A 25,996-nucleotide genomic window follows, 5' to 3' on the forward strand; every position below is an offset into this window, starting at 1 on the left:
AACCAGCGCGCTCCATGCAAATAAGGTACTGTATCCCGCACCCGCCGCTCCAGTGCAGTCTGGTTGTTATAGTGATAAACTGAGGCCTTGCCTTTTGGTTTCTCGGAGGAGGAAAGGGGCGGGGGATTAGGGGGTAACCTCTTTACTTCCCCCTGGAAAAGACAGAAGGGATGAAGAAGGGGGATGGGTGGAGAAGAGAAAAATACGTGACAAAGAAAACATTCGCTGCCTGGGAGGAGACTCTCAGAGGGTGTAGAGCTGGAGGGAGCATTCACTGGCCATGCCAGTACTTACCACTGATGCTGAGTCAGAAACAGGTATCCCAAAATCCCTTTCCAATGAGCCTCCCTCAGAAACCATGGAGGAAATAGAGCACACATGCCCACAGCCTCGACTGGTAAGTAAAGACAAAGGATGCAAATGTATGCGTGGCTATGGCACAAAAGAGTTCCTTCTGCGCCCGCAGCCAGTGAGGAAAGCAATGCTTAGAGGATTTTCATGTAAATGAGAATGGAGCTACCGCCTAATCCTTCTCAGCTGTTTATACTTAGCTTCTATACCGGGCGCTGCTCTCAGCTTACAAAGCATTATTGTATTGGCTGGGTAGGAAGCGGGCCGCTTGGGCTATGCTGTTTTTGTGCCTTGGGAGGAGGGGATGGGCTTTTCTTCTTTTAGGTGTAGTCTCGTCTAAAGATGAAGCTCCTACGGTACAATTTTAAAATGGTATTCTCTCCACAAAGCTTGGGAAGTGTCCGTTGTTAAGTTCTAAATTCTAGCTAAGGAATGATTCTGTCCTCAACTAATTTCGGTGCTTAATGTCAATTTTGGAAAAATGAGAGCGACATGGAAGCCAAACTTACCCGTTCGCTTGAAAATTTCAAAATACATGAATGAAAGGGTCCCTCAGTATTGTGTTCAGAAATAATGTGCATCTTAAATGTAAACATTTCCGGAGCGTGCTGCCGAGGGTTTCTCTTCGGGTAGTGGGAACCGGGGACAGCTACATTTACTTGGAAAGGGGCTGCATGCCTTTTATAATCAAAGTGTGGAAACAGCACTCAAGCTTCCTTGCATCTCAGTGAATGGCATCCCAAATTTCTTCAGCTTCTCTACCACTGCTCATGATTCCTTAAGTAAATGTGAAAGGTGGCTGGTTCTAAACCACCTCAGCGTGTATCCTCCAGCAATCAAAAGCACCAAATGGGTAGTGGGTTTTGGGGTGGCCTGAAGTCTTGGTGAACTTGGCAAGACCTTTCTTAGAACCCTCAGATCCAAGGGACAGACTAGTTAGAGCTATCCTCTCTCTAGTGATAGCCACCCCCTCCTCGGTCCCTGTGTTAAAAGTGCAATGAGGTTTTTTTTTTTTTTTTTTTTTTTTTTTAACAAAAAGGAGTTTGTGATATAGCATTTTCTGTGAACTCCCAAAATGAGGAGATTCCCAAATGAGATTCCAAGGCTAGTCTATCCTGTAACTTACTTCTTAATGGTTACTAAGGGCTCAGAAGGAGATAGGACAGGTTTCTAAAACATGAAAACAAGTCGCCTTAGAGCATAGTGGGCTTTTGTTCACTAATGTTTCTAATTTTTTTTAAGATCTATTTTCTTAGGACCCTTTACTACTAACTGCTCCCCAGTGCTTAAGCCACTTGCTGAACAGTATACATAAGGTAGTACCTGTGTTCTCATGGGATACAAACCATCCCAGTAAGTTTGTTACCAAGGGATTCCTTTGAACCACTAGACAACTCTTGGTTAAGGCGTGTGCAAAACGACAAGAACAACAAACTAACCCTTAAATACTTGTTACAAGATCACCCAGAATATATTTTTTAAACGTTATACTCGATGTTCAAATTCTAATCACACACCTTCCTGACAGGTAAAGGGCAGGAGAGAAAGAGGGGGCATCCAGTTCCGGTTTGTGTGTCAGTGCCCACTTCTTTTCCTTCCTTTCCCGCCTTTTAGCTGTTCTGCTCCTTGGTTGCTTCTCCCTGAGAGGGTGGGCAGAGGAAATCAAAGGAAGGAAGAAAGTTCAAGTACTTTCCACTTTCCCTTGTGACAGCTCATCTGGGAGGTTAACTCACAAGATCCATGCAAAGCTGGCAGTGTTACGCCTCCACCTCCCCACCATTTTAGAAATGAAGAAACTGAGGTTCAGAGAGAGTAAGCGACTTCCCCAGAGTCACACTGCTTTGAAGGGCTGTAGAGCTGGGATCTGAACCCAGAACTCTACCTGCAAAGTGGAAGTTCTCATCCGACACACCCTAAGTGAGGTACATTCTTCTCCCATCTTTTTGGCAGTTCTGGCTTGTATGTGTGTCTGTGTGTGTGTGCACGTGCATGTGAAGGATATACAGAAGTTGAACTGTGAAAGTGATTGCTTTGATAAAAGATTTTCCCTGTTGTCCATCATTATTGTGGTCTATAAAAAATTGGCTCTGCTTAAATAGGGGCTATTTACCAATTTGTAAGCCACTATTAAGTTTTGGAAGCACCTTTTATCAGCAAAATTTGCATTGTAGGGGTATATTCTAAATTTAGATTTACACTTAATAGCGAAGGCATATATTACCTACTTAATAACAAAGTTTGAAGAGAGTGGCAAATGAAAATATTAAATTAGCATTTTTATGTTTTTTACTGGTTTTTATTGATCTTTAGCTTTGCTAATATCATCATATTTCAAAGTATATAAATTCTGTGTTTCTCCCAGGACCAAACATGTCTTCCCAAGTCAATTGTGGGTCCCTCAGAGTCTGACTGTTGAGTTGCTTGACTAGCTTTGGAAAGTGCATGGAAGACGTGAAAGGTAACCCTTCAGAGGACAGGCTCCTTCCCCCACGTGTTACCCACTTGAATTCATAAAGTTTAGAGAAAATAGGACTCAATAACAAAGTGAAAGTGAAAGTGAAGTCGCTCAGCTGTGTCCAACTCTTTGCGACCCGTGGACTGTAGCCCACAAAGCTCCTCCGTCCATGGGATTCTCCAGGCAAGAATACTGGAGTGGGTTGCCATTTCCTTCTCCAGGGTCAATAACAAAACATTATCAAAAAGAGAGTAGCATTTATCAGAGTGGTTGTGATTGTATTAACTGAGGCACACACTGGTTCCCCAAACTCACTCTAACTTTACCTAGAGATACAGAAAAGGACATTTCTGGGTAAATAAAGGGCCATAAAGGTTTATTGCAGGTCCCAGAATGTGACTTAATGTCACCATTTATAGATACAAACTTTATTTAAATCTCAGCAATTGTGTAAAATGGCCTTTTTGTGATGAACTGTGTTTGTGATTGAGCCTGGCACTTGAGAAGGTATGTACAAGCATCTCTGTCTACATGTGTTTATCTATATATTATTATTATTATTAAAAATTATTTATTTGGCTGCATTGGGTCTTACTGTGGCACGCAGGCTATTTCATTACAGTACACAGACTCTCGAGCTGCAGCACATGGGTTCTGGAGTGTGCAGGCTCAATAGTTGTGGTGCGGGGGCTTAGTTGCTCCACAGGATTTTGTTGTTGTTTAGTCCCTAAGTTCTTGGTGACTCCATGGATGTGGTATCTTAGTTTCCCAACCAGGGATCAAACCTGAGTCCCCCCCATTGCAAGGCGAAGTCTTAACAACTGGACCACCAGGGAGGAGAAGGCGAGGGCACCCCACTCCAGTACTCTTGCCTGGAAACTCCCATGGACGGAGGAGCCTGGTGGGCTGCAGTCCATGGGGTCGCGAAGAGTCGGACACGACTGAGCAACTTCCCTTTCACTTTTCACTTTCATGCATTGGAGAAGGAAATGGCAGCCCACTCCAGTGTTCTTGCCTGGAGAATCCCAGGGACGGAGGAGCCTGGTGGGCTGCCGTCTATGGGGTCGCACAGAGTCAGACACGACTGAAGTGACGCAGCAGCAGCAGGACCACCAGGGAAATCCTGTGTTTGGGTCTATAATCTTCATAGTGAGGTTTGTTTATTGTGATGCGGGTTAATGCTGCCCACAGTGGTTGAGTACCTACTACATGCTGAGCTCGGAGCCCTGTGGTACTCTGGAATCTAGAGATCTAGATTGTGGAAGAGACTGGCACACAAACAGATTGGTTACATACAGATTGATAAAGACACAGCTGGCAAAGGGGTGTGTTACCAGGTGCATTAGGGACAGAAGGGAGACAGTGGGTAACTCCCTGACAGCGAGTCTATGTTTGCCAGGGGATTGTTGAGTAGAAACCTGTTTTGTCCTCACTATATCCCTGGTGTCTAATACAGAGCCTGGCATAGCTCTTTAAGGAAAGGGAGTGGAAAGTTGGCATACCTAGATAGACAGGACTTTAAAGCAATCTAAACTTTAGACCCTTGTAAGTAGCAAATTGATAACGATATTGAAGATACAATGGAATCATGTTTAAGGGAGAACTTTTCTGGAAAGTTCAGTTCAGTCGCTCAGTCGTGTCCGACTCTCTGTGACCCCATGAATCGCAGCACGCCAGGCCTCCCTGTCCATCACCATCTCCCGGAGCTCACTCAGACTCACGTCCATCGAGTCCGTGATGCCATCCAGCCATCTCATCCTCTGTCGTCCCCTTCTCCTCCTGCCCCCAATCCCTCCCAGCATCAGACTCTTTTCCAATGAGTCCACTCTTCGCATGAGGTGGCCAAAGTACTGGAGTTTCAGCTTTAGCATCATTCCTTCCAAAGAAATCCCAGGGCTGATCTCCTTCAGAATGGACTGGTTGGATCTCCTTGCAGTCCAAGGGACTCTCAAGAGTCTTCTGCAACACCACAGTTCAAAAGCATCCATTCTTCGGCGCTCAGCCTTCTTCACAGTCCAACTCTCACATCCATACATGACCACTGGAAAAACCATAGCCTTGACTAGACTGACCTTTGTTGGCAAAGTAATATCTGTGCTTTTGAATATGCTATCTAGGTTGGTCATAACTTTTCTTCCAAGGAGTAAGTCTTTTAATTTCATGGCTTCATGCAGTGATTTTGGAGCCCCCAAAATAAAGTCTGACACTGTTTCCACTGTTTCCCCATCTATTTCCCATGAAGTGATGGGACCAGATGCCATGATCTTGGTTTTCTGAATGTTGAGCTTTAAGCCAACTTTTTCACTTTCCTCTTTCACTTTCATCAAGAGGCTTTTTAGTTCCTCTTCACTTTCTGCCATAAGGGTGGTGTCATCTGCATGTCTGAGGTTATTGATATTTCTCCCAGCAATCTTGATTCCAGCTTGTGCTTCTTACAGCCCAACATTTCTCATAATGTACTCTGCATATAAGTTAATTAAGCAGGGTGACAATATACAGCCTTGACGTACTCCTTTTCCTATTTGGAACCAGTCTGTTGTTCCATGTCCAGTTCTAACTGCTTCTGGAACGTATAACTGTAGATTTTCCACCTGCCTTTCTTTCCATTGGGAGAAATACTAGGAAAGAGGAATAAATAGAATTAAATAACACTGATAAGGAAATTAGAAAAGAGATAGAAAACTACCTAGGTTTTATGATAGAGCTTATGTCTTAGGAATGTAACCTTTTATTTATTTTTATTTGGAGAACAATTGCTTTACAATTGTTGTCTTCATTTCTGCCATACATCAACATGAGTCAGCCGTAGAGATATACATATGCCTGCTCCTCTTGAACCTCCTACCCACCTCCCACCCTGTCCCACACCTTAAGGATGTAATCTTATTTCTACCCTTATTTCTTTTACTGTGGTGGCTCGGGTTTGAGATGTTTCTGAGAATTCTTTCTATTGTTATAGTCTTTATTCTTGGTCCTTGACTTGTTTTTCACTCTTTGCTGTCTTTTTTCTTAAACTTGATACCATGTGACTTACACAGTGGACTGCTGAAAAGAGGAACTGAGTGGCCGTGGAGAGGGTGTGACAGCCTTCTTTGGAGACCCAACCCCTGAGGGACGGGACTCCTCCTGTGTAGGGACTGTGTCCTGCTAGGTCCCCAACCCTCAGTCGATGCCTCTAGGCCAATCCTCTGGGCCCAGGGAAAGTGAAGTGTTAGTCACTCAGTCGTGTCTTCTCTGACTCTTTGTGACCCCATGGACTATAGTCTCTCTCCATGGGATTTCCTAAGCAAGAATACTGGAGTGGGCTGCCATTCCCTTCTCCAGGAATCTTCCCGACCCAGGTGTCCTGCATTGCAGGCAGATTCTTTACCGTCTGAGCCACCAGGGAAGCCCAGATTTACCACTAGCTGCATGATTTGGGTCAGTTCTTTTCAACTAGACCCAGTCACCCTGAAAGCTGTCTTCTTTTGGTTAACGACCTTGGTCAAGTTCTTCTAGAAGTGCATTCTGCTGTTACAGAGAAGTTGTAATTCTAGCCTGCAAAATCAGTTCCATGAACATGGATGTTCCACAGATCAACTGAGAAGGCCTTGGAAATAAAAAAGGGCTGGTTCTATACGCCATGTTTGCAGGAGTTGATTTTGGGCTTCACTTCACAGTGGAGCAGTGCCAAGAGACTGCTGTCTTGCAGAAGGTGCATTATGTCAGCTGGGATGTAGGGCGCTCCCCAGCTAGTGCTTGAAAAGATGACCAGATTTCCAGAGACATCCTTGGCTCCCTTTATGAGCCCCACCATGTATGTAGCTACTCAGCCAGTATACATTTTAAAAGTGAGATACTTATTGTGCTAGGTCAGTGAAAAGAAACAAACACGAGCTTCCTTGGACATTTACTGTGGTCTGCAGGAATTCTGCCCAAGGCTATTATTAGACATCTTCCTGCTGATCTCGGTTCAAATGCAACATCCATTTCTTACAGATTGATAATAGTCAGGCATATTGAACATGGGGTCAATGAATTCGTTTCTCCTATTCTTTTAAATTTATTCTTTCACTACCTGCCCCCCATTTGCCTAATGCTAAACTCCTTTTCTTGAGATGGTTGGATGACATCACCGACTCAAGGACGTGAGTTAGAGCAAACTCTGGGAGACAGTGAAGGACAGGGAAGCCTGGCATGCTGCAGTCAATGGGGTTGCAGAGTCAGACGTGACATAGTGACTGAATAACAACAAAACTCGTTTTGGAAAAAATTAGTATAAATCAAATATTTGTTTGATTTTGATGTTTGAACATATAGAAATGGAAATGGCATGAGGCAGTGAGGGGGATTTAAAGGATTTACTGACATAAGACTTTAGAAGGTAACCAAGAGAAACCTTAGTCCCTGACCAACACGATTCACAGTAAGCCAGCTGCTTAGAAATTTTCACCCACAACAATGCACCAGGTGCTATAGAGAGAAATGAAACAAGTAATCCACAGCCTGGAAGATCATTTTCATTTAACAGGAGGCAGTAGTTTGGTGGATGGAAGCATGCCAGGACACTGAAATCCCTTAAGAGAGCTTTTTTGTAAGTTTGGTTTTAATATATTGGGCTTTGTACAGACTTTAAGCTGTATTTCATCCATTGAGCAGAAGTACTTCCCAGCAGGGAGTACTCCATTAACCTGATCCCCAAGTTAAGACAAGTCCCTGCATTTGAAGAAAAGGTGCCACTTGATGGTCCCAAGATGTTTGTGGACATGGAAAGGATTGGTCTTTTTTTCGGGGATCTTCAGCCCTCACTGTGAGTAGCATACTCCAGCTGCTAGAGTATCACTGCCTAGTGGCAATACAATGTAATTTAAATTTTTCTAGTAGCCACAATTTAAAAAGTTTTTTTAAAAGGTAAAATTAATTTCAATAGAATATTAAATTTAATCGGTACATAAAATATTGCTATCCCTCTTTTTGTAGTGAGAAGAGTTTTTATTTTATTTAGTTTTGGCTGTGCTGGGTCTTTGTTGCTACGTGTGGACTTTCTCTAGTTGCAGTGACCGGGGGCTACTCTTCATTGTGATGCACAAGCTTCTCATTGTAGTCACTTCTCTTGTTGCAGAGCACGGGCTCAGTAGTTGTGGCTCACAGCTTAGTAGTCCCTCGGTTTATGGGATTTGGGGCTTCCTTTGTGGCTCAGCTGGTAAAGAATCTGCCTGCAATGTCGGAGACCTAGGTTTGATCCCTGGGTTGGGAAGATCCCCTGAAGAAGGGAAAGGCTACCCACTCTAGTGTTCTGGCCTAGAGAATTCCATGGACTGTATAGTCCATGGAGTTGCAAAGAGTCAGACACAATTGAGTGACTTTCACTTTCACTTTATGTGATTTTAGTTCCTGGACCAGGGATCGAACCTGTGTCCCCTGCATTGGCAGGCAGATTGTTTATCTACTGTGCCACTAGGGAAGTCCAATATTACCATTTCAAATATAATCATTATAAAGATAATTAATGGGGTATTATAATATCTGCACTGCACAGCTTGTGGGATCCTAGTTCCCCAACCAGGGATCGAACCTGGGCCCCCAGCAGTGGAAGCATGGAATCCCAACCCTGGACCACCAGGGAACTCCCTTTATATTCTTCATACCAAGTCTGAAATCGTGTGTATCTATTACACTTACTACATGTTTCAGTTCAGACTAGCCAATTTCAAGTGCTTACTTGCCACATATTGCTTTAGAGGGAACTTGGACACCTGCCTAGGCCTGTGGAGGATGATCTCTGAGAAGCCATAATGACAAATAGATTTCATATCACATAGCACATAACAGAAAAAAATCACCTTTTTGTTAGACTATTGCAGCAATCTACACGAGAGTTAATAAGTTTGAAGTTAGAGGTGGGGTAGTGGGAAAGGAGAGTACTGGATGCGTATGGGAGACCTTGAGGTAAATGGGTTTTCCAGGTGGCTCAGTGGTAAAGAATCTGCCTGGCAATGCAGGAGATATGGGTTCGATCCCTGAGTCAGGAAGATCTCCTGGAGAAGGGAATGGCAACCCACTCCAGCCAGTATTCTTGCCTGGGAAATCCTGTGACCAGAGGAGCCTGGTAGGCTACAGTCATAGGGTTGCAAAAGAGCCAGACACGACTGAGCGACTAAGTAACAACAACAAGGAGATAAATGCTCTAGGATTTGTAACTGAGTTTGAAGGTGAGGCAGCGTCAAAACTACTCAGTTTTTTGGCTGTAGTGAGTGGGTGTCATGCGAGCCCCCAGGAATAGCAAGTTGTGAGAGTTATGTTGGGGATACCATGGGAACTTCCATTTGAAGGTGTCTAGTGAATGTTTTGTCTTGGAACTCAGAGTTCTAAGCTGAAGATGTTGATCTGGGAGACCTCAGTTTGAAGGAGATGGAAGTGAAATTGAGGTCATGAAATTGATGGGAGTGACACTGAATTGGACAGTTTCTGGACTGCTAAAAGAAGTGGATGAAAATGGTTAACTTGCAAGAGTGACTCAGTATAATCCTACTACAGGATAGTTCTGAAAAACAACTGACCCTGAGCCATGCTATGAGGTTCTTGAAAGGAGTAAAATAGAAAAGCTATAATTAAAGCTATTAGAAAGCTCCTTATATCTGCCTGTCTCTACATGAAATCTGGTTAAATTAATCTACTTTATCCCAGAATCTTCCCAGGATGGAACGCTGAGGAACACCATTTAAAGAACCAGTAGAGGAAAGATCACAAAAATAGGACAGATCTTTCAAATATCTGGGAGACCAAGGGTGCCAAGGGCAGGATAAGTTCTGTGGAAGTAATATCCAGTAGAACCCAATGCAACAGAGAGAGATCACATGACATAATAAGGGAAAGTCTCCTTTGGATATAGGGAGAAGAGATCAGTGGTGATGTTTCAGTGACGTGTTGAAATCAGAGGCCAGATAGGTTGAAGAGCATTTAGAGAGTAGAGAAGTAGAAGCTTGACTGAGAGGAGAAGCTTATAGAATGTATAGGACCCAACGGTGAATAAAGCAGGGTTTGAGATTGAGAGAGGCTAGCTTTTCTCTTCTCTTGTTCCTTCCATATTTCTCTCCATCCAAGATGCAAAAGCTTCTGGTCAGTTCATTCTTTTAAATTGGTAATAATTGCACTTAAATATAAGTGAGAAACAGCCAGTGGGAGAAGGTGAAAGTGATGGGGAAAACTGATGAAGGGAATATTAGACTGGAGAGGCTGGGATCCAGTGCACAAGTGGAGGAATTGGCTTCTGATTCTTCCGGTAAAGAGACATCTCTCCCGCTGTGGTGATGAAGAAGCTAGTAAAGATGTTTTCAGTTAAGAATAAGTTAGAAGGGGAAAAGGTATTTAAAGTTGAAAGCCTCCTTTCTTTGATAGCCTCTGTTTTCTCCATGAAGGTGGAAGCAAAGTCATAGTGACTTGGTTCTGGTAGGTGCAGAAGTGTAATTATGGGATAGCCTGGGAAGTCTGTCCAACCCCAAAACCTTTCCTCTCCACAGGCCTCCAGGCTGTGGCTGGGGCGGTGGGGGAAGGTGGGAAGGCTGAGTGATGCCTGATGAGATGTGGTATCAATGAGTGGAAACCCTTCTGTTTCTGGATGACCTCTGGGGCTCCACACCAACCCTCCAAATCAAGGCAGAGCCGTATCTGTAGCCTCATGGGTACCAGACTGGCCCACAGCAAAAGGGCTGGATGCTGGCAAGATAAGGTGGCTGCAGCTTAGTCTCTGCTTGCTGCAATCCACAGTCTGATTCTAACATCCATTCTGCCATTAATTATTGTGTGAGCTTAAGCAAATCACTTCTCTCTGGACGTCAATTCTATCACCCAATATGAGTTGGATAGTTGATCTTTGGTTCACTTCAGTGTGCTGTTGTTTGATGCTCATATCAACAGTCAGGGCTACCCCACTCTTCACCTCCCATTGGTTTTATACATTTAGAGTAAAAACAAGTTGAATGACCTTATGGCAAGACACACTGGCAAAAGTATGCATAACGAATGTTCACAAAATACTTTGAAACGTTGTATTAATGTCATACAAACTTTTGTTGCCTTCTACTTTATTCTTCAGCAAGATGGGATGCATTCTGAATCATGTGTTGAATGTTCTAGTCATTTTCAAAGAAACCTGTGTTGAATCTCTTTTTAACGTGAACAATAGCCTTCTAATTTCTCTATTTCATAATACTGAAGTTCAAAATATTGGGTTTTCTTTGAGGCCAACAGTATGGCACTGAACTCTAGGGGCCTTCTTCAACTGGTGCTGCCCATCTAAGAACTGTGTTTGGGGTTCAAGTCCAACAGTGGGTCAGACCATAGTCCTGTGATGACTCCTGTATCTTTCGCTGGTGCCCACACTAAGCTTCTCAGGGCACCCTTCGTGAAATTAGGAAGACTTATTCTATCTCATCACTGGAGGCAAGATGTGATATAGGAACAAACTAAGTTATTGCAAACTAGGCCTATTTTCTTCCAATGATCTCCCAGGTAACAGCCCTTACCTTGTGAGAATCTGATTACGTGTTGCTGGTCTCAGACCATAGCATTATTGTCTTAACATTCCTACCTTTCTCTTTATCCCAGCGTGAACCGGGTTATATGGGAGGCTGGGGAAGCTGACCCTGCTCAGGGAAAAAGAGACAGTTTAGCACTCAACAATCTTGAAGGCACACTTGAAAACACAGTGATTAGGAAATAAAGCAGCAAGCCCTGGTAGTGTGTGCCTGTGTAATATTGCATGGGGCCACACGGGGCCAGCCCATAGAGCATGACTGATTTTCATGTCATCTCCTCCCTCCTACCATAGTCTTTGACTTGGCGGTTTTTGTGTTCCACTCAGCAGTTCATGCACACTGAACCTGATATGTGAAAGGATGCTGAAGGCTACTTAAACTGGCACTTAAGAAAAATAGCAACAACAATAACAGTAATAGGTTAATAGAAGCATCATGAATGAGGTGTACAGCCCATTGCCGACCAAATGGTGTTGAAAGCTTGCTCCTGGTACTCACAGGCTTCTGTGCTTCATCTCTAGTGGGCCTGAGTTTGTAGGGATAGTCACATAATACTAAATTCTATTGCACCTCCAGATTGTTTAGTTATAAGGTCATTGTTCTGTGGTGGTCTCAAGGCTAGAGGTCTCACTCCTTTTCCTCCAGCACGTGGGGAATGGAATAACTGTTTATGGTGCACACTGTGTTAGGTGCTGTGGCAGGTGCTTCATATGGATTCTCTTGTTTAACCGGGCTACAGACTTGTGAAATAAGAATGACTGCTCACCACATTATAAATAAGGAAAGCAAGCATTAAGTAATTCCCCAAAGATCAAGCACCAACTGATAAAACTGAGACTTAAAATTTGGTCTGTCTTGACTTCTAAAGCCCCCTGTTGTCACTACACACTGTTCTCCCACGAAAGTGAGTTGAGAACCACCTGCTCCAGCTCCCAGGTGATTCAGAAACAAGATGTGTTTGCATGCACTTTGAGAAGAGCCACATTTAGCTCTGTCATGTCACATTTTTCTGCTTTTGGGACTAGGAGTAGAAACAGATCAGATGTTTAAGCTCTCTATAGTAAATTTAGAAATTCAAAATAAATGCATTTGACCCAGCACTTCTACTCTTAGAAAGTTTGTACATATGGCCACCAAAGACTAGTATTACGATGTTCTTAGCAGCATTATTCATAATAACCCCAAAGAGGAAACTCTCCAAATGCCCAGCAGAAGTAGAATAAATAAATTGTAGCATATTCATACGATGTAATGCTACCTAGCAATGAGGATAAAGAATCTATAACCACCTGCAAAAACAGGGATGAATCTCACAAACTCAATATTGAATGAAAGAAGCCCAGACATGAAAGACTATACACTATCCAATTCCATTTCTGTTAAATATTTTAAAAGTAGGCAAGCTAATGTTAATAATAGAAGTCAAGATAGTGGAAGGAGCACAGGATGGAGACTGGCAGTGGATGGTTCCTTGATCTGGGTGCTATGTCCGTTCAGCTTGTGAAAGTTCACTAAGCTGCACCCTTAGGATATGTGCATATTTCTGTATGTATATTATTCTTTAAATCTAAGTATAAAGATAGTCTGATCATCATAATAGGGGTAGAGTATGCCCTATTATGGTGATCAGACTTAGGCTACCACAGATTTCCCATTTCTAAATAATTCTGGTGATCTCTTAGGCAACACTCTAGGGAATGGTATCAGAATCTATTGACAGTTACAGCTCTTGGCTGCTAACAGGGCTTCAGTGTGCTTGGTCCTTCCAAGAGTCAGTATACCCAGCCCCAGAGAGAATGTAGGTAAGCCCTTGAAGTAAACTTGCCTTATTTCTAGGACCAGTCCAGCCCTAGCCAGGTAATCTGTGAATTAAAATCCATGGTGCCTACTCTAGATACATTTTCTAACAATGACCTAGCCTTACAGTTTCTAGACTCAGAAGGAAGTGGATGGAATTTGCTAACTAGCAAGGGTGCCTCCGGATAATCCTACAAATTGCAGAAAATAAGTACCCCGAGCCATCCTGTCAGGTTTTTAAAGGGAAGAAAAATGAAAAGCTGTAATTAAAGCAGTTCGAATCCTCTCTATATCTGCTTATCTCTCCTCTATATGAGATCTGGTTAAATCAATCTGCTTTACAATCTTCCAGGATGTTACCATGAGAAACAACATTTAAAGAGTCTGTAAAGGAAGGGCCATGGAAAGAGGACAGAGACATATTTCTCAAAAAGGTGGGAGACCAAGGTCTATGAGCAAAGCAGTCACCTCATTGGCAGCTATACTTACAGTTTTTCCATATATATATATATTACAGACATCATCCCCTTTGCAGAATCAATCTTCTTTGGAAAACCTTTCTTCATTGGAACATCTTTAGTGGCTCAGAAACAAGTGTTTTATTATTGAAATAGAATCTAGCAAATACCTCAAGCTGAGACATGTTAGAAATATCTGTACTTCCATCCAACTGTATAGCAAACCTCCCACACTGCATAATTTGTTCTAATGCTTGTTTCTTTCAGTCTTCAGCAATGTTTTCTATATGTCTTCCAAATATATTTGCTGACAAAGGAATGCATTTTAGTTTGACATCAATTTTTTTTCTACACATTAGAGCAGCCAGTTTTACTGTGACTTGAAGAGCAGGTGTTTTTGCAATGATATGAGACTTTTGGTTTTTCTCTATTGAATTGTAGCAACTCAAAAAAGGCTTCCAAACATTCATTGTATGTGAAATAGTATTTTGTGAAGCACAGGATTGAGTATCACATCTTGAAATATTGCTGAAAAAAATCAGAGGTTTGCCTTCATGTTCTGGATGCTTCATTTTTAAGTATCATGGTAATTACAATAGCTTGATACCATCACGAGCTAACATCTCAATGTACATCATATGCTCCAGATGAAGTTTAATGCTAATAGCACATATTTCAAATAATCTTCTTTGTGATCATTTTTGATTCTGCGGTCTTGTCAAATCTAATGAGGCCACCAGTGTTTACACCTAATAATGTGGCTGCTAGAGAACTTATACAAGGACTAGAAGAGTTAGGGACTTTCCTGGCCACCCAGTGGTTAAGGTTTGGTGCTTCCAGTGCAGGGGGCACGGTTTGATTCCTGGTCAAAGAACTAAGATCCCACATGTTGTGTGGTGCAATCAAAGAAATCTTTAAGAAGAGTAGAAGGGTCAGCTTGGTCACTTTTTTTGGTGTTAGTCTGTTTATATATAGTATCTTTGGGGCTTCCCAGGTGATGCCAGTGGTAAAGAATCTGCCTGCCAATGCAGATGACACAAGAGACTCGGGTTTGATCCCTGGGTTGGGAAGATCCCCTGGAGGAGGAAATGCAGCCCACTCCAGTATTCTTGCCTGGGAAATCCCGTGGACAGAGGAGCCTGTCATGCCGCAGTCCATGGGGTCGCAAAGAGTCAGACATGATGCAGTGACTGAACAGCAGCCAGTGAGTGACATGCAAGATGCAAGAGTAGTATCTTTACGTTACTGTTTCATTGTAGGAAGTGTTTTAAGCCCCCTGCTGATCTTGTGAGCTTTAGTTTAGTTAAAACTAGAAAATATAATCCATAAATTCACTCATGTAGGCCCAGGTGAACTTTATTTTACTGCAGTAACCTTAAAGTACATGGAAATATCAGGGGACCCAGGCCCCCCTTCTCTATTGTAACAGCTTGTATTCTTCCTTTGGAATACCTTGTAGCCAGACACAGGATACCAGGGTAAATGTGGAGTTTACTGTTAGATGTCAGTAATCCTTCCTTTTCCAGGCACAAGTGCTGCTCTCTAACGGATTGTTCTGCGCATCCCACGTTAGACAACTGTGGTCTCTGTGTTTTAAATCTTGCCCTTGGATCCATCCAAGTGAGTGAGAGAACTGCATTCTCAGACTACATGTTTGGCTCCTGGTAGAAACACGTTTTGAATCAGGGACTCTGCCTTGCAGGGAGGGTGCTACATAGACAAACATAAAAGACAGGATTGTCTTTATTGTGGGACTGTCGTTTGGTATGTTGCTGTTGCTATGGCATCACCCAATATGCCCCTTATAAAGGCACCAAGGGAGGAATATCTATAAAAACTTGGCATCAGGAAATGCTGTGCTTCTCCCCAGTATCTATTTTCGATTTTGCTTAAAAACAATATTAACTTTGTGTTCCTCTTTGCTTTGACTGCTGGGAGCTTAAAGCCATTTTTGTGGCCCCTGCTCTCTGAAATGTAAAGGACTGTGTTGGACATTCCTGTGTGCTCATTTCACCCTGGGCCTTTTTTCAAAACCCCTGTTTCCACCCCTATTCCACTATTATTTTAAACTTTTTTTTTTTTTTAAATAAAAGTTACCTCACAGCCTTTGGGGAAGTAGATAGAGATGAGTAAGATACGAGATTATTATTGATACTCATTGTAAACTCCTTAAACTCAATTGTCCAAGAAAAAATAGATTTGAGGTATGGAATTTTTATCCCTAGGTAACAATGATTATTTTCTATTGTTAACAGTATCTATGCATTTCTTGATTCTAAATGTCTTTAATTGTAAGACACACTTCCATTTCAGAGGTGTTAGAATGTAAGAAAACTGCCAATACGGATTTTAAGACATTTATTTTCAGACCCCTCCTAATCTCATGTGTATCTGTTTGTGTCATCTTTGATTTCTTTCATCAGTGTTTTAACAGTTTTCTGAGTACAGGTCTTTTGCATCTTTAGGTAGGTTTATTCCTAGGTATTTTATTCTTTTTGTAGCAATGGTAAATGGGATTGTTTCCTTAATTTCTCTTTCTTATCTTTCATTGTTGGTGTATAAAGGTGCAAGAGATTTCTGTGTATTAGTTTTACATCCTGCAACTTTACCAAATTCATTGATTAGCTCTCATAGTTTCCTGGTAGTATCTTTAGGGTTTTCTATGTATAGTATCATGTCATTTGCAGACAGTTTTACTTTTCCAATTTGTGTTCTTGTTAGTTCATTTTCTTCTCTAATTGCTGTGGCTAGGACTTCCGAAACTATGTTGAATAAGAGTGGCGAGAGTGGACATCCTTGTCTTGTTCCTGATCTTGGGGGAAATGCTTTCGGTTTTTCACTATTGAGAATGATGTTTGCTGTGGGTTTGTTGTATATGACTTTTATTATGTTGAGGTATGTTCCCTGTATGCCCACTTAACATAGTGTTTTTTTAAATCAGAAATGAGTGTTGAATTTTGTCTAAAGTGTTTTCTGCATCTATTGAGATGATCATATGGTTTTTATTCTTTAATTTGTTAATATGGTGTACCATATTGATTTTGTATATATTGAAGAATCTTTGCATTCCTGGGATAAATCTCACTTTATCATGGTGTATAATCCTATAATGTGTTGTTGGATTCTGTTTGCTAGTATTCTTTTGTTGAGGAGTTTTGCATTTATGCTCATCAATGATATTGGTCTGTAATTCTCTTTTTATTTTATTTTTTTGTGAAATCTGTCTGGTTTTGTTATTAGGATGATGGTGGCCTCATAGAACACATTTGGTAGTGTTGCTCCCACTGCAAATTTTTGGAGGAATTTGAGAAGGTTAGGTGTTAGCTCTTCTCTAAATGTTTGACAGAATCCACCTGTGAAGCCCTCTGGTCCTGGACTTTTGTTTGTTGGAAGATTTCTTAGTTACGGTTTCAATTTCATTACTCGTGATTGGTCTATATATATTTTCTAATTCTTCCTGGTTCAGTCTTGGAAAGTTGTATCAGACATGCTCAAATGTGGGGGGAAATATACATTTTAGAATCAATGCAGTGCAGTGTTATTTTTAGTATTAAGAGTTTTCCAGCTATTTGAAATCCACCACTGTGGGGTTTGGAAGGTAGCCACGTGGGGGTTATGACATATGGATGGTCAGTGTTTTAAGGGTGGCTGTATCCCTAGGGTATAATAAAAATTCTCGTCCCTGATTGCTGGAAGGACTGTAATTACTAGCCTGATCTAGATGTGGGTATTGCCACGTTGGTTTAAAAAATGGAATTCTTGTGAGGATACTCTAAAGTTGGAAAATACACTTTTTAAAAGACATTTAAGATAATTTTTAGACTGTACTATTGTTTTGCTTTTAACTAACTTCAAAATACTTATCCTCAGTAATAGAGAAATGAGTAAAGGACAGATTATTCTCAGAAGAAAATATAAATGACTAATAAACATTTGAAAAGCATTCACTCTTTTTTGTAATCAAAATAATTCAAATTGAAACAGCATGATGCCATTTTTGATCTATAAAATTGACAAAGATAATACTCGATGCCAGTGAGGTGGCAGCAAGATAGGTGCCTTTATACGCTGTAATGTATGAATGCTGTGGCTTTTGTAGAAGGTAATTGGCCAATATATATTTAAATGTTCTTCAAATACTCATCTTTAAAATGTTCATGCCCCTGATCTAAGTAACTCATCTCCTAGGCATTATCCTAAGGAAATAATCAGAAGTTCAAAATTATGTTTAGAATGTTATTTTTATTAGTAAAATATAAGCAACTTAATATTCTACAACAGAGAATTGATATTTAATGGAATGTTTTATAGCTATTAAAATTAGTGAGAGTTGTATGAGAAACATCCATACCTTCTACTCATTTTGCTCTGAAACTAAAACCACTTTAAAAAATGAAGTCTATTTCTCACATACTTAAAAAACGAACTTACGGTTGCTGGAGAGGAAAAAACAGGGAATTTGGGATGGTCATGTACACATTGCTGTAATTAAAATGAGTAACCAACAAAGACCTACAGTACAGCACAGGGAACTCGGCTCAATGTTATGAGGCAGCCTGGATGGGACGGTAGTTTGGGGGAGAATGGATACATGTATAAATATGGCTGAGTCTCTATGCTGTCCACCTGAAACTATCACAACATTGTTAATTGGCTATATTCCAATTCAATATAAAAAGTTTATAAGAAAAAGAATAAACACACACACAAAATAGTCTGTTAATAAAATCAGTTTGGTTCAGTTCACTTGCTCAGTCATGTCTGCCTCTTTGCGACCCCATGGAAATGCAGCACGCCAGGCTTCCCTGTCCATCACCAACTCCCGGAGCTTGCTCAGACTCATGTCCATTGAGTCAATGATGGCATCCAATCATCTCATCCTCTGTCGTCCCCTTTTGCTCCTGCTTTCAAACTTTCCCAGCATCAGGGTCTTTCCTAATGAGTCAGTTCTTCGCATCAGGTGGCCAAAGTATTGGAGTTTCAGCTTCAGCATCAGTCCCTCCAGTGAATATTCAGGACTGATTTCCTTTAGGATTTACTGGTTGGATCTCCTTGCAGTCCAAGGGACTCTCAAGAGTCTTCTCCAACACCACAGTTCAAAAGCATCAGTTCTTCGGTGCTCAGCTTTCTTTATGGTCCAACTCTCACATTCATACGTGACTACTGGAAAAACCACAGCTTTGACTAGATGGACATTTGTCGGCAAAATAATGGCTCTGCTTTTTAATATGCTGTCTAGGTTTTTCATAACTTTTCTTCTAAGGAGCAAGGGTCTTTTAGTTTCATGGCTGCAGTCACCATCTGCAGTGATTTTGGAGCCCCCAAAAATAAAGTCTCTCACCGTTTCCATTATTTCCCTATCTATTTGCCATGAAGTGATGGGACCAGATGCCATGATCTTTGTTTTTTGAATATTGAGTTTTAAGCCAGCTTTTTTACTCTCCTCTTTCACTTTCTTCAAGAGGCTCTTTAGTTCTTCTTTGCTTTATGCCATAAGGGTGGTATCATCTGCATATCTGAGGTTATTGATATTTCTCTAGGCAATCTTGATTCCAGCTTGTGCTTCAACCAGCCCAGCATTTCTCATGATGTACTCTGCATTATAAGTTAAATAAGCAGGGTGACAATATACAGCCTTGACGTACTCCTTTTTAATTAGTCTATTGTTCCATGTCCGGTTCTAACTGTTGCTTCCTGACCTGCATACAGATTTCTCAGGAGGCAGATAAGGTGGTCTGGTATTCCCATCTCTTTAAGAATTTTCCACAGTTTGTTGTGATCCACACGGTCAAAGGCTTTGGCATAGTCAATAAAACAGAAGTAGATCTTTTTCTGGAATTTTCTTGCTTTTTCCATGATCCAACGGATGTTGGCAATTTGATCTCTGGTTCCGCTGCCTTTTCTTGAACATCTACAAGTTCTCGATTCAGGTATTGTTGAAGCCTAGCTTTACTTTGCTGGCGTGTGAGATGAGTGCAACTGTGTGGTAGTTTGAGCATTCTTTGGCATTGCCTTTCTTTGGAAGTGGAATGAAAACTGACCTTTTCCAGTCCTGTGGCCACTGCTGTTTTCCAAATTTGCTGGCATATTGAGTGCAGCACTTTCACAGAATCATCTTTTAGGATTTGAAATAGCTCAACTGGAATTCCATCCCCTCTACTAGATTTGTTTGTAGTGATGCTTCCTAAGGCCTGCTTGACTTCACATTCCAGGATGTCTGGTTCTAGGTGAGTGATCACACCATTGTGACTATCTGGGTTGTGAAGATCTTTTTTGTATAGTTCTTCTGTGTATTCTTGCCACCTCTTCTTAATATCTTCTGCTTCTGTTAGGTCCATACCATCTCTGTTCTTTATTGTGGGCATCTTTGCATGAAATGTTCCCTTGGTATCTCTAATATTCTTGAAGAGATCTCTAGTCTTTCCCATTCTATTGTTTTCCTCTATTTCTTTGCACTGATCACTGAGAAAGGATTTCTTATTTCTCCTTGCTCTTTTTTGGAATTCTGCATTCAAATGGGTATCTCTTTCCTTTTTTCCTTTGCTTTTCACTTCTCTTCTTTTCTCAGCCATTTGTAAGGCCTCCTCAGACAACCATTTTGCGTTTTTCACTTCTTTTTCTTGGGGACAGTCTTGATCCCTGTCTCCTGTACAGTGTCACGAACCTCTGTCCATAGTTCTTCAGGCACTCTGTCTATCAGATCTAGTCCCTTAAATTTATTTCTCACTTTCACTGTATAATCATAAGGGATTTGATTTAGATCATACCTGAATGCTCTGGTGGTTTTCCCTACTTTTTTCAATTTAAGTCTGAATTTGGCAATAAGGAGTTCATGATCTGAGCCACAGTCAGCTCCTGGTCTTGTTTTTGTTGACTCTATAGAGCTTCTCCATCTTTGGCTGCAAAGAATATAATCAGTCTGATTTCTGTGTTGACCATCTGGTGATGTCCATGGGTAGAGTCTTCTCTTGTGTTGTTGGAAGAGGGTGTTTGCTATGACCAGTGGGTTCTCTTGGCAAAACTCTATTAACCTTTGCCCTGCTTCATTTTGTACTCCAAGGCCAAATTTGCCTGTTACTCCAGGTGTTTCTTGACTTCCTACTTTTGCATTCCAGTCCCCTATAATGAAAAGGACACCTTTTTTGGGTGTTAGTTCTAGAAGGTCTTGTAGGTCTTCATAGAACCATTCAACTATAGCTTCTTCAGAATTATTGGTCAGGGCATAAAGTTGGATTACTGTGATATAGAATGGTTTGCCTTGGAAATGAACAGAGATCATCGTGTTGTTTTTGAGATTGCATCCAAGTACTGCATTTTGGACTCTTTTGTTGACTATGATGGCTACTCCATTTCTTCTAAGGGATTCTTGCCCACAGTAGTAGATATAATGGTCATCTGAGTTAAATTCACCCATTCCAGTCCATTCTAGTTCGCTGATTCCTAAAATGTCGACATTCACTCATGCCATCTCCATTTGACCACTTCCAATTTGCCTTGATTCATGGACCAAACATTCCAGGTTCCTATGCAATATTGCTCTTGACAGCATTGGACTTTAGTTCTGTCACCAGTCATATCTACAACTGGGTGGTGTTTTTGCTTTGGCTCCATCTCTTCATTCTTTCTGGAGTTTAGTCAGTTCAGTTCAGTCGCTCAGTCGTGTTCGACTATTTGTGGCCCCATGAATTGCAGTACACCAGACCTCCCTATCCATCACCAACTCCTGGAGTTCACTCAGACTCACGTCCATCGAGTCAGTGATGCCATCCAGCCATCTCATCCTCTGTCGTCCCCTTCTCCTCCTGCCCCCAATCCCTCCCAGCATCAGAGTCTTTTCCAATGAGTCAACTCTTTGCATGAGGTGGCTAAAGTACTGGAGTTTCAGCTTTAGCATCATTCCTTCCAAGGAAATCCCAGGGCTGATCTCCTTCAGAATGAACTGGTTGGATCTCCTTGCAGTCCAAGGGACTCTCAAGAGTCTTCTCCAACATCACAGTTCAAAAGCATCAATTCTTCGGTGCTCAGCCTTCTTCACAGTCCAACTCTCACCTCCATACATGACCACTGGAAAAACCATAGCCTTGACTAGATGGACCTTTGTTGGCAAAGTAATGTCTCTGCTTTTGAATATGCTATCTAGGATGGTCATAACTTTTCTTCCAAGGAGTAAGCGTCTTTTAATTTCATGGCTGCAGTCACCATCTGCAGTGATTTTGGAGCCCCCAAAAATAAAGTCTGACACTGTTTCCACTGTTTCCCCATCTATTTCCCGTGAAGTGATGGGACCAGAGGCCGTGATCTTCGTTTTCTGAATGTTGAGCTTTAAGCCAACTTTTTCACTCTCCTCTTTGACTTTCATCAAGAGGCTCTTTAGTTCCTCTTCACTTTCTGCCATAAGGGTGGGGTCATCTGCATATCTGAGGTTATTGATATTTCTCCCGGCAATCTTGATTCCAGCTTGTGTTTCTTCCAGTCCAGCATTTCTCATGATGTACTCTGCATACATCATTTCTGGAGTTATTTCTCCACTAATCTCCAGTAGCATATTGGGCACCTACCGACCTGAGGAGTTCATCTTTCATTGTCCTATCTTTTTGCCTTTTCATACTGTTCATGGTGTTCTCAAGGCAGGAATATTGAAGTGGTTTGCCATTCCCTTCTCCATTGGACCGTGTTTTGTCAGAACGGCCCTACATGGCATGGCTCATAATTTCACTGAGTTAGACAAGGCTCTGGTCCATGTGATCAGATTGGTTAGTTATCTGTGATTGTGGTTTTCAGTTGTCTGCCCTCTGATGGAGAAGGCTAAGAGGCTTATGGAAGCTTCCTGATGGGAGAGATTGACTGAGGGGGAAACTGGGTCTTGTTCTGATGGGCGGGACCATGCTCAATAAATCTTTAGTTCAATTTTCTGTTCATGGGTGGAGCTGTGTTCTCTCCCTGTTATTTACCTGGGGCCAAACTATGGTGGAGGTAATGAAGATAATGGCCTTACATCAGTTTAATCGTTATCAATAATCATTCTTTCTCTAGTTATTTTTTTATCAGTAGTCATTCTCCAGTGACTTTAAAATTCCCCATTCAGCAACTATTTATTGAGGACATTTTATATGTACTGCCTTAGAAGAGCTTCCCTGGAGGCTTAGTGGTAAAGAATCTGCCTGCCAGTGTAGGAGATACTGGTTTGATCTCTGGATTGGGAAGATCCCCTGGACAAGGAAATGGCAACCCACTCTGGTATTCTTGGCCGGGAAATCCCATGGACAGAGCAGCCTGGTGGGGTACAGTCCAGAGGGTCACAAAAGAGTTAGACATGACTAAGCAACTGCCTTAGAAAGTATGGATTTAGTAGTGAATAGAACAGACTTAGTCCCTGTTTTTTGGAGTTTCCATTGTAGTTGGGGGAGACAGGCCATAAATATACATTGTCTCCTCAAGTGCCCATGGGGACCTCTCTTCAATCTGCACTCACCCTAGCTGAATGAATGAATCTAGCCTAGTGGTTTTAAGTATCATTTAAATTCTGATGGCTTCTTAACGTATATCGCTAGCTTAGTCCTCTATCCCAAACTCCAGACTTGTACAACCAACTGCCCACCTGACATCTCCACTTGGATATCTAATAGGCATGTCAAACCAAATGTGTGAGAACAGAATTCTTTTTTTAAATTACATTTTATTTTTTCTTCCAGTTTTATTGAGATAAAATTGACATTTAGCACCGTATAAGTTTAAGGTATACAACATAATGATTTTACTTACATACAACATGAAATGATTATCACAGTAGGTTTAGTTAACATCAGTCATCTCCTATAGATAAAAAATTGAAGAAATAGAAAAAAATTTTTTTCCTTGTGATGAGAACACTTAGGATTTATTCCCTTAACAATTTTTATATGTAACATATAGCAGTGTTAATGATATTTATCATGTTGTTCATTACATCCATAGTATTTATTTATCTTATAACTTGAAATGTATACCTTTTGACCACCTTCATCAGTTACCCCCTTCTCCAATCCCCTACCTCTGGTAACACCTATCTGATCTCTTCTATGAGTTTGTTTCTTTATTTTTGAAGTATAATTGACCTATGACACAACGTAGTAATTCAGTATCGCTATACACTTCAAAATGATAACCACAGTAAGTCTAATTATGATATATCACCCTACCAAGATATTGCCTAGTTATTAACTATATTTCCCACACTATACCCTTCATATCTGTGGCTCATTTATTTTGCACCTGAAAGTTTGCATCTCTTCATATCCCTCACCTATTACTTTACTGCCCTCACACCTCTCCCCTCTGGCAACCACCTGTTCGTTCTCTGTATCTGTACTCTGTTTCTGTTCTGTTACATTTGTGCATTTGTTTTTTTAGATTCCACATATAAGTGAAATCATACAGTAGTTGTCTTTCTGTCTGATTTATTTCGCTTAGCATAATACCCTCTAGATCCATCCATGTCTTCACAAGTGGCAACATTTCACTCTTTTTTAATGACTAATATTCCATTGTGTGTGTATGTATGTTTATATATAATACATATATAAACACATATATTCATACATACCACATCTTTATCCATTCATCTGTTTTTTTGTGCCTATTTATTTTGGGGCCATGCAGCATGCAGGCTCTTAGCTCCCCAGCCAGGGACCATACTTGTACCGCCTGCATGAAGTGCGGAGCCCTAACCACTGGACTGCCAGGGAATTCTCTATCCAGTCATCTATTGGTGGACCCTTAGGTTGCTTCTGTGTCTTGGCTATTGTAAATAAAGCTGTAATGAACAAAGAGGTCCATGTATCTTTTCCACTTGGCATTTTCATTTTCTTTGGATAGATACCCAGAAGTGGAACTGCTGGGCCATATGGTAGTTCAGTTCTTAATTTTTTGAGGAACTACCAAACTGTTCTCCATAGTTTACATTCCAATTTACATTCCCACCAACAGTTCAGAAGCTTTTTAGTTTGAAGTCCCTTTGTTTATTTATTTGGCTGTGCTGTGTGGCATGCACAATCTCAGTTCCTCAATCAGGAATTGAACCTGTGCCCCCTGCATTGGGAGCACAGAGTCTTAACCACTGGACCACCAGGGAAGTCCCCCATTTATTTATTCTTGCCTCTGTTTCCCTTTCCTGAGAAGACACACCTCCCCCCACCCCCACAAACTGCTACTAAGATCAACATGAAAGAGCTTGCTGCCTGAGTTTTATACTAGAAGTTTTATGGTTTCAGATCCTATATTTAAGTCTTTAATCCATTTCAAATTTATTTTTCTGTATGATGTGAGAGAGTAGTCTGGTTTGATTCTTTTGCATGTTGTTGTCCCGTTTCCCTGGTATCACTTATTGAAGAGGCCTTCTTTCCCCCATTGTATATTCTTGACTCATTTCTTGTAGATTAAACAAATCTAGGGAATCCCCTGGTGGTCCAGTGGTTAGGACTCCATGCTTCCACCGCAGGGGATGAGGGTTTGATCCTTGGTCAGGGAACTAGGATCCCACATGCCTTGCAGCCAAAAATAACCCACCAAAAACCAAAAGCCCAAATCTACATTAAAGTGTGTGTTTGAGAAGGGAATTCTTGATCTCGCCATCCTGTACCTCCCACTGTCAAACCCCCACTTCCAGTGTCCTCCCCATCCTAGGGAATAGCAGTGCCCATCTTTCCAGTTCTTCAGGCCAGTAACTGTGGCGTTATCCTGAATCCTCTCATTCTTTCACACACTGCATCCAATCAATTCCATATTTTATTTTTTCAGAATCTATACAGAATCTCACCCTTCCACTGCCATCCCTCACTTTGGCCCCAGCCTTCATCTGCTCCTGCCTGGTCACGATACCAGATGTGTTAGGGGTTTCCTTGCTTCCACTTTTGACTTCTTGCTGTTTGTGCTCAATATAGCAGCCAGGTAGTCCTGTGAAAACTAAGTCGCTGTTTAAAACTTGGTACTGATTCCCATCTCCTCAGAGTGAAAGCCAGTCTCTATAGCATCCTAAAAACCCCACAGTACTGGTTGCCTTCCATCCCCTTCCTTATGGCTCACCTCTCTGGCTGTATTTCCTACTGTTTTTCTTTTTTATTCATTTCTTCCAGGCACACTGGCCTTCTTGTTATTGCTGGCAGAAGCCAGCCATGCTCTTGCCTCAAGGCCTTGGCACTTGCTATTTGCTCTGCCTGGAGTGTTCTTTTACCACATGCCTCAATTGATCTTTTATATATTTACACATGTATCAACTTTCTTAAAGTTATAGCCCCTAGTTCCCTTTTCCCCTTCCTTGTCTTTTTTTTTTTCTGCAGAACTTATCTCCTTTTAACATACTACACATTTTATGATCACTTTTTGTTGTTTATTGTCTTTAAGCATCACAAGGGCAGGATTTTTTTGTCTGTTTTGTTCCCCCT

The 25,996-nt window shown here is 41.4% G+C and overlaps 1 protein-coding gene across 1 annotated transcript in view; it reads left to right on the forward strand.

Moving 5' to 3' along the window:
• Positions 1 to 280: 280 nt before the first annotated feature.
• The window catches only part of PCYT1B (phosphate cytidylyltransferase 1B, choline), a 122,175-nt gene continuing 96,459 nt past the window's right edge, over positions 281 to 25,996 (forward strand). Inside the window, exon 1 of the mRNA XM_052663519.1 lies at positions 281 to 397. Coding sequence (XP_052519479.1) covers positions 281 to 397 — 117 coding nt within the window. The remainder of the gene's footprint in view (positions 398 to 25,996) is intronic.

This window comes from Budorcas taxicolor, chromosome X (genome assembly GCF_023091745.1).
Source record: "Budorcas taxicolor isolate Tak-1 chromosome X, Takin1.1, whole genome shotgun sequence".
In the NCBI taxonomy this organism is placed as follows: domain Eukaryota; kingdom Metazoa; phylum Chordata; class Mammalia; order Artiodactyla; family Bovidae; genus Budorcas; species Budorcas taxicolor.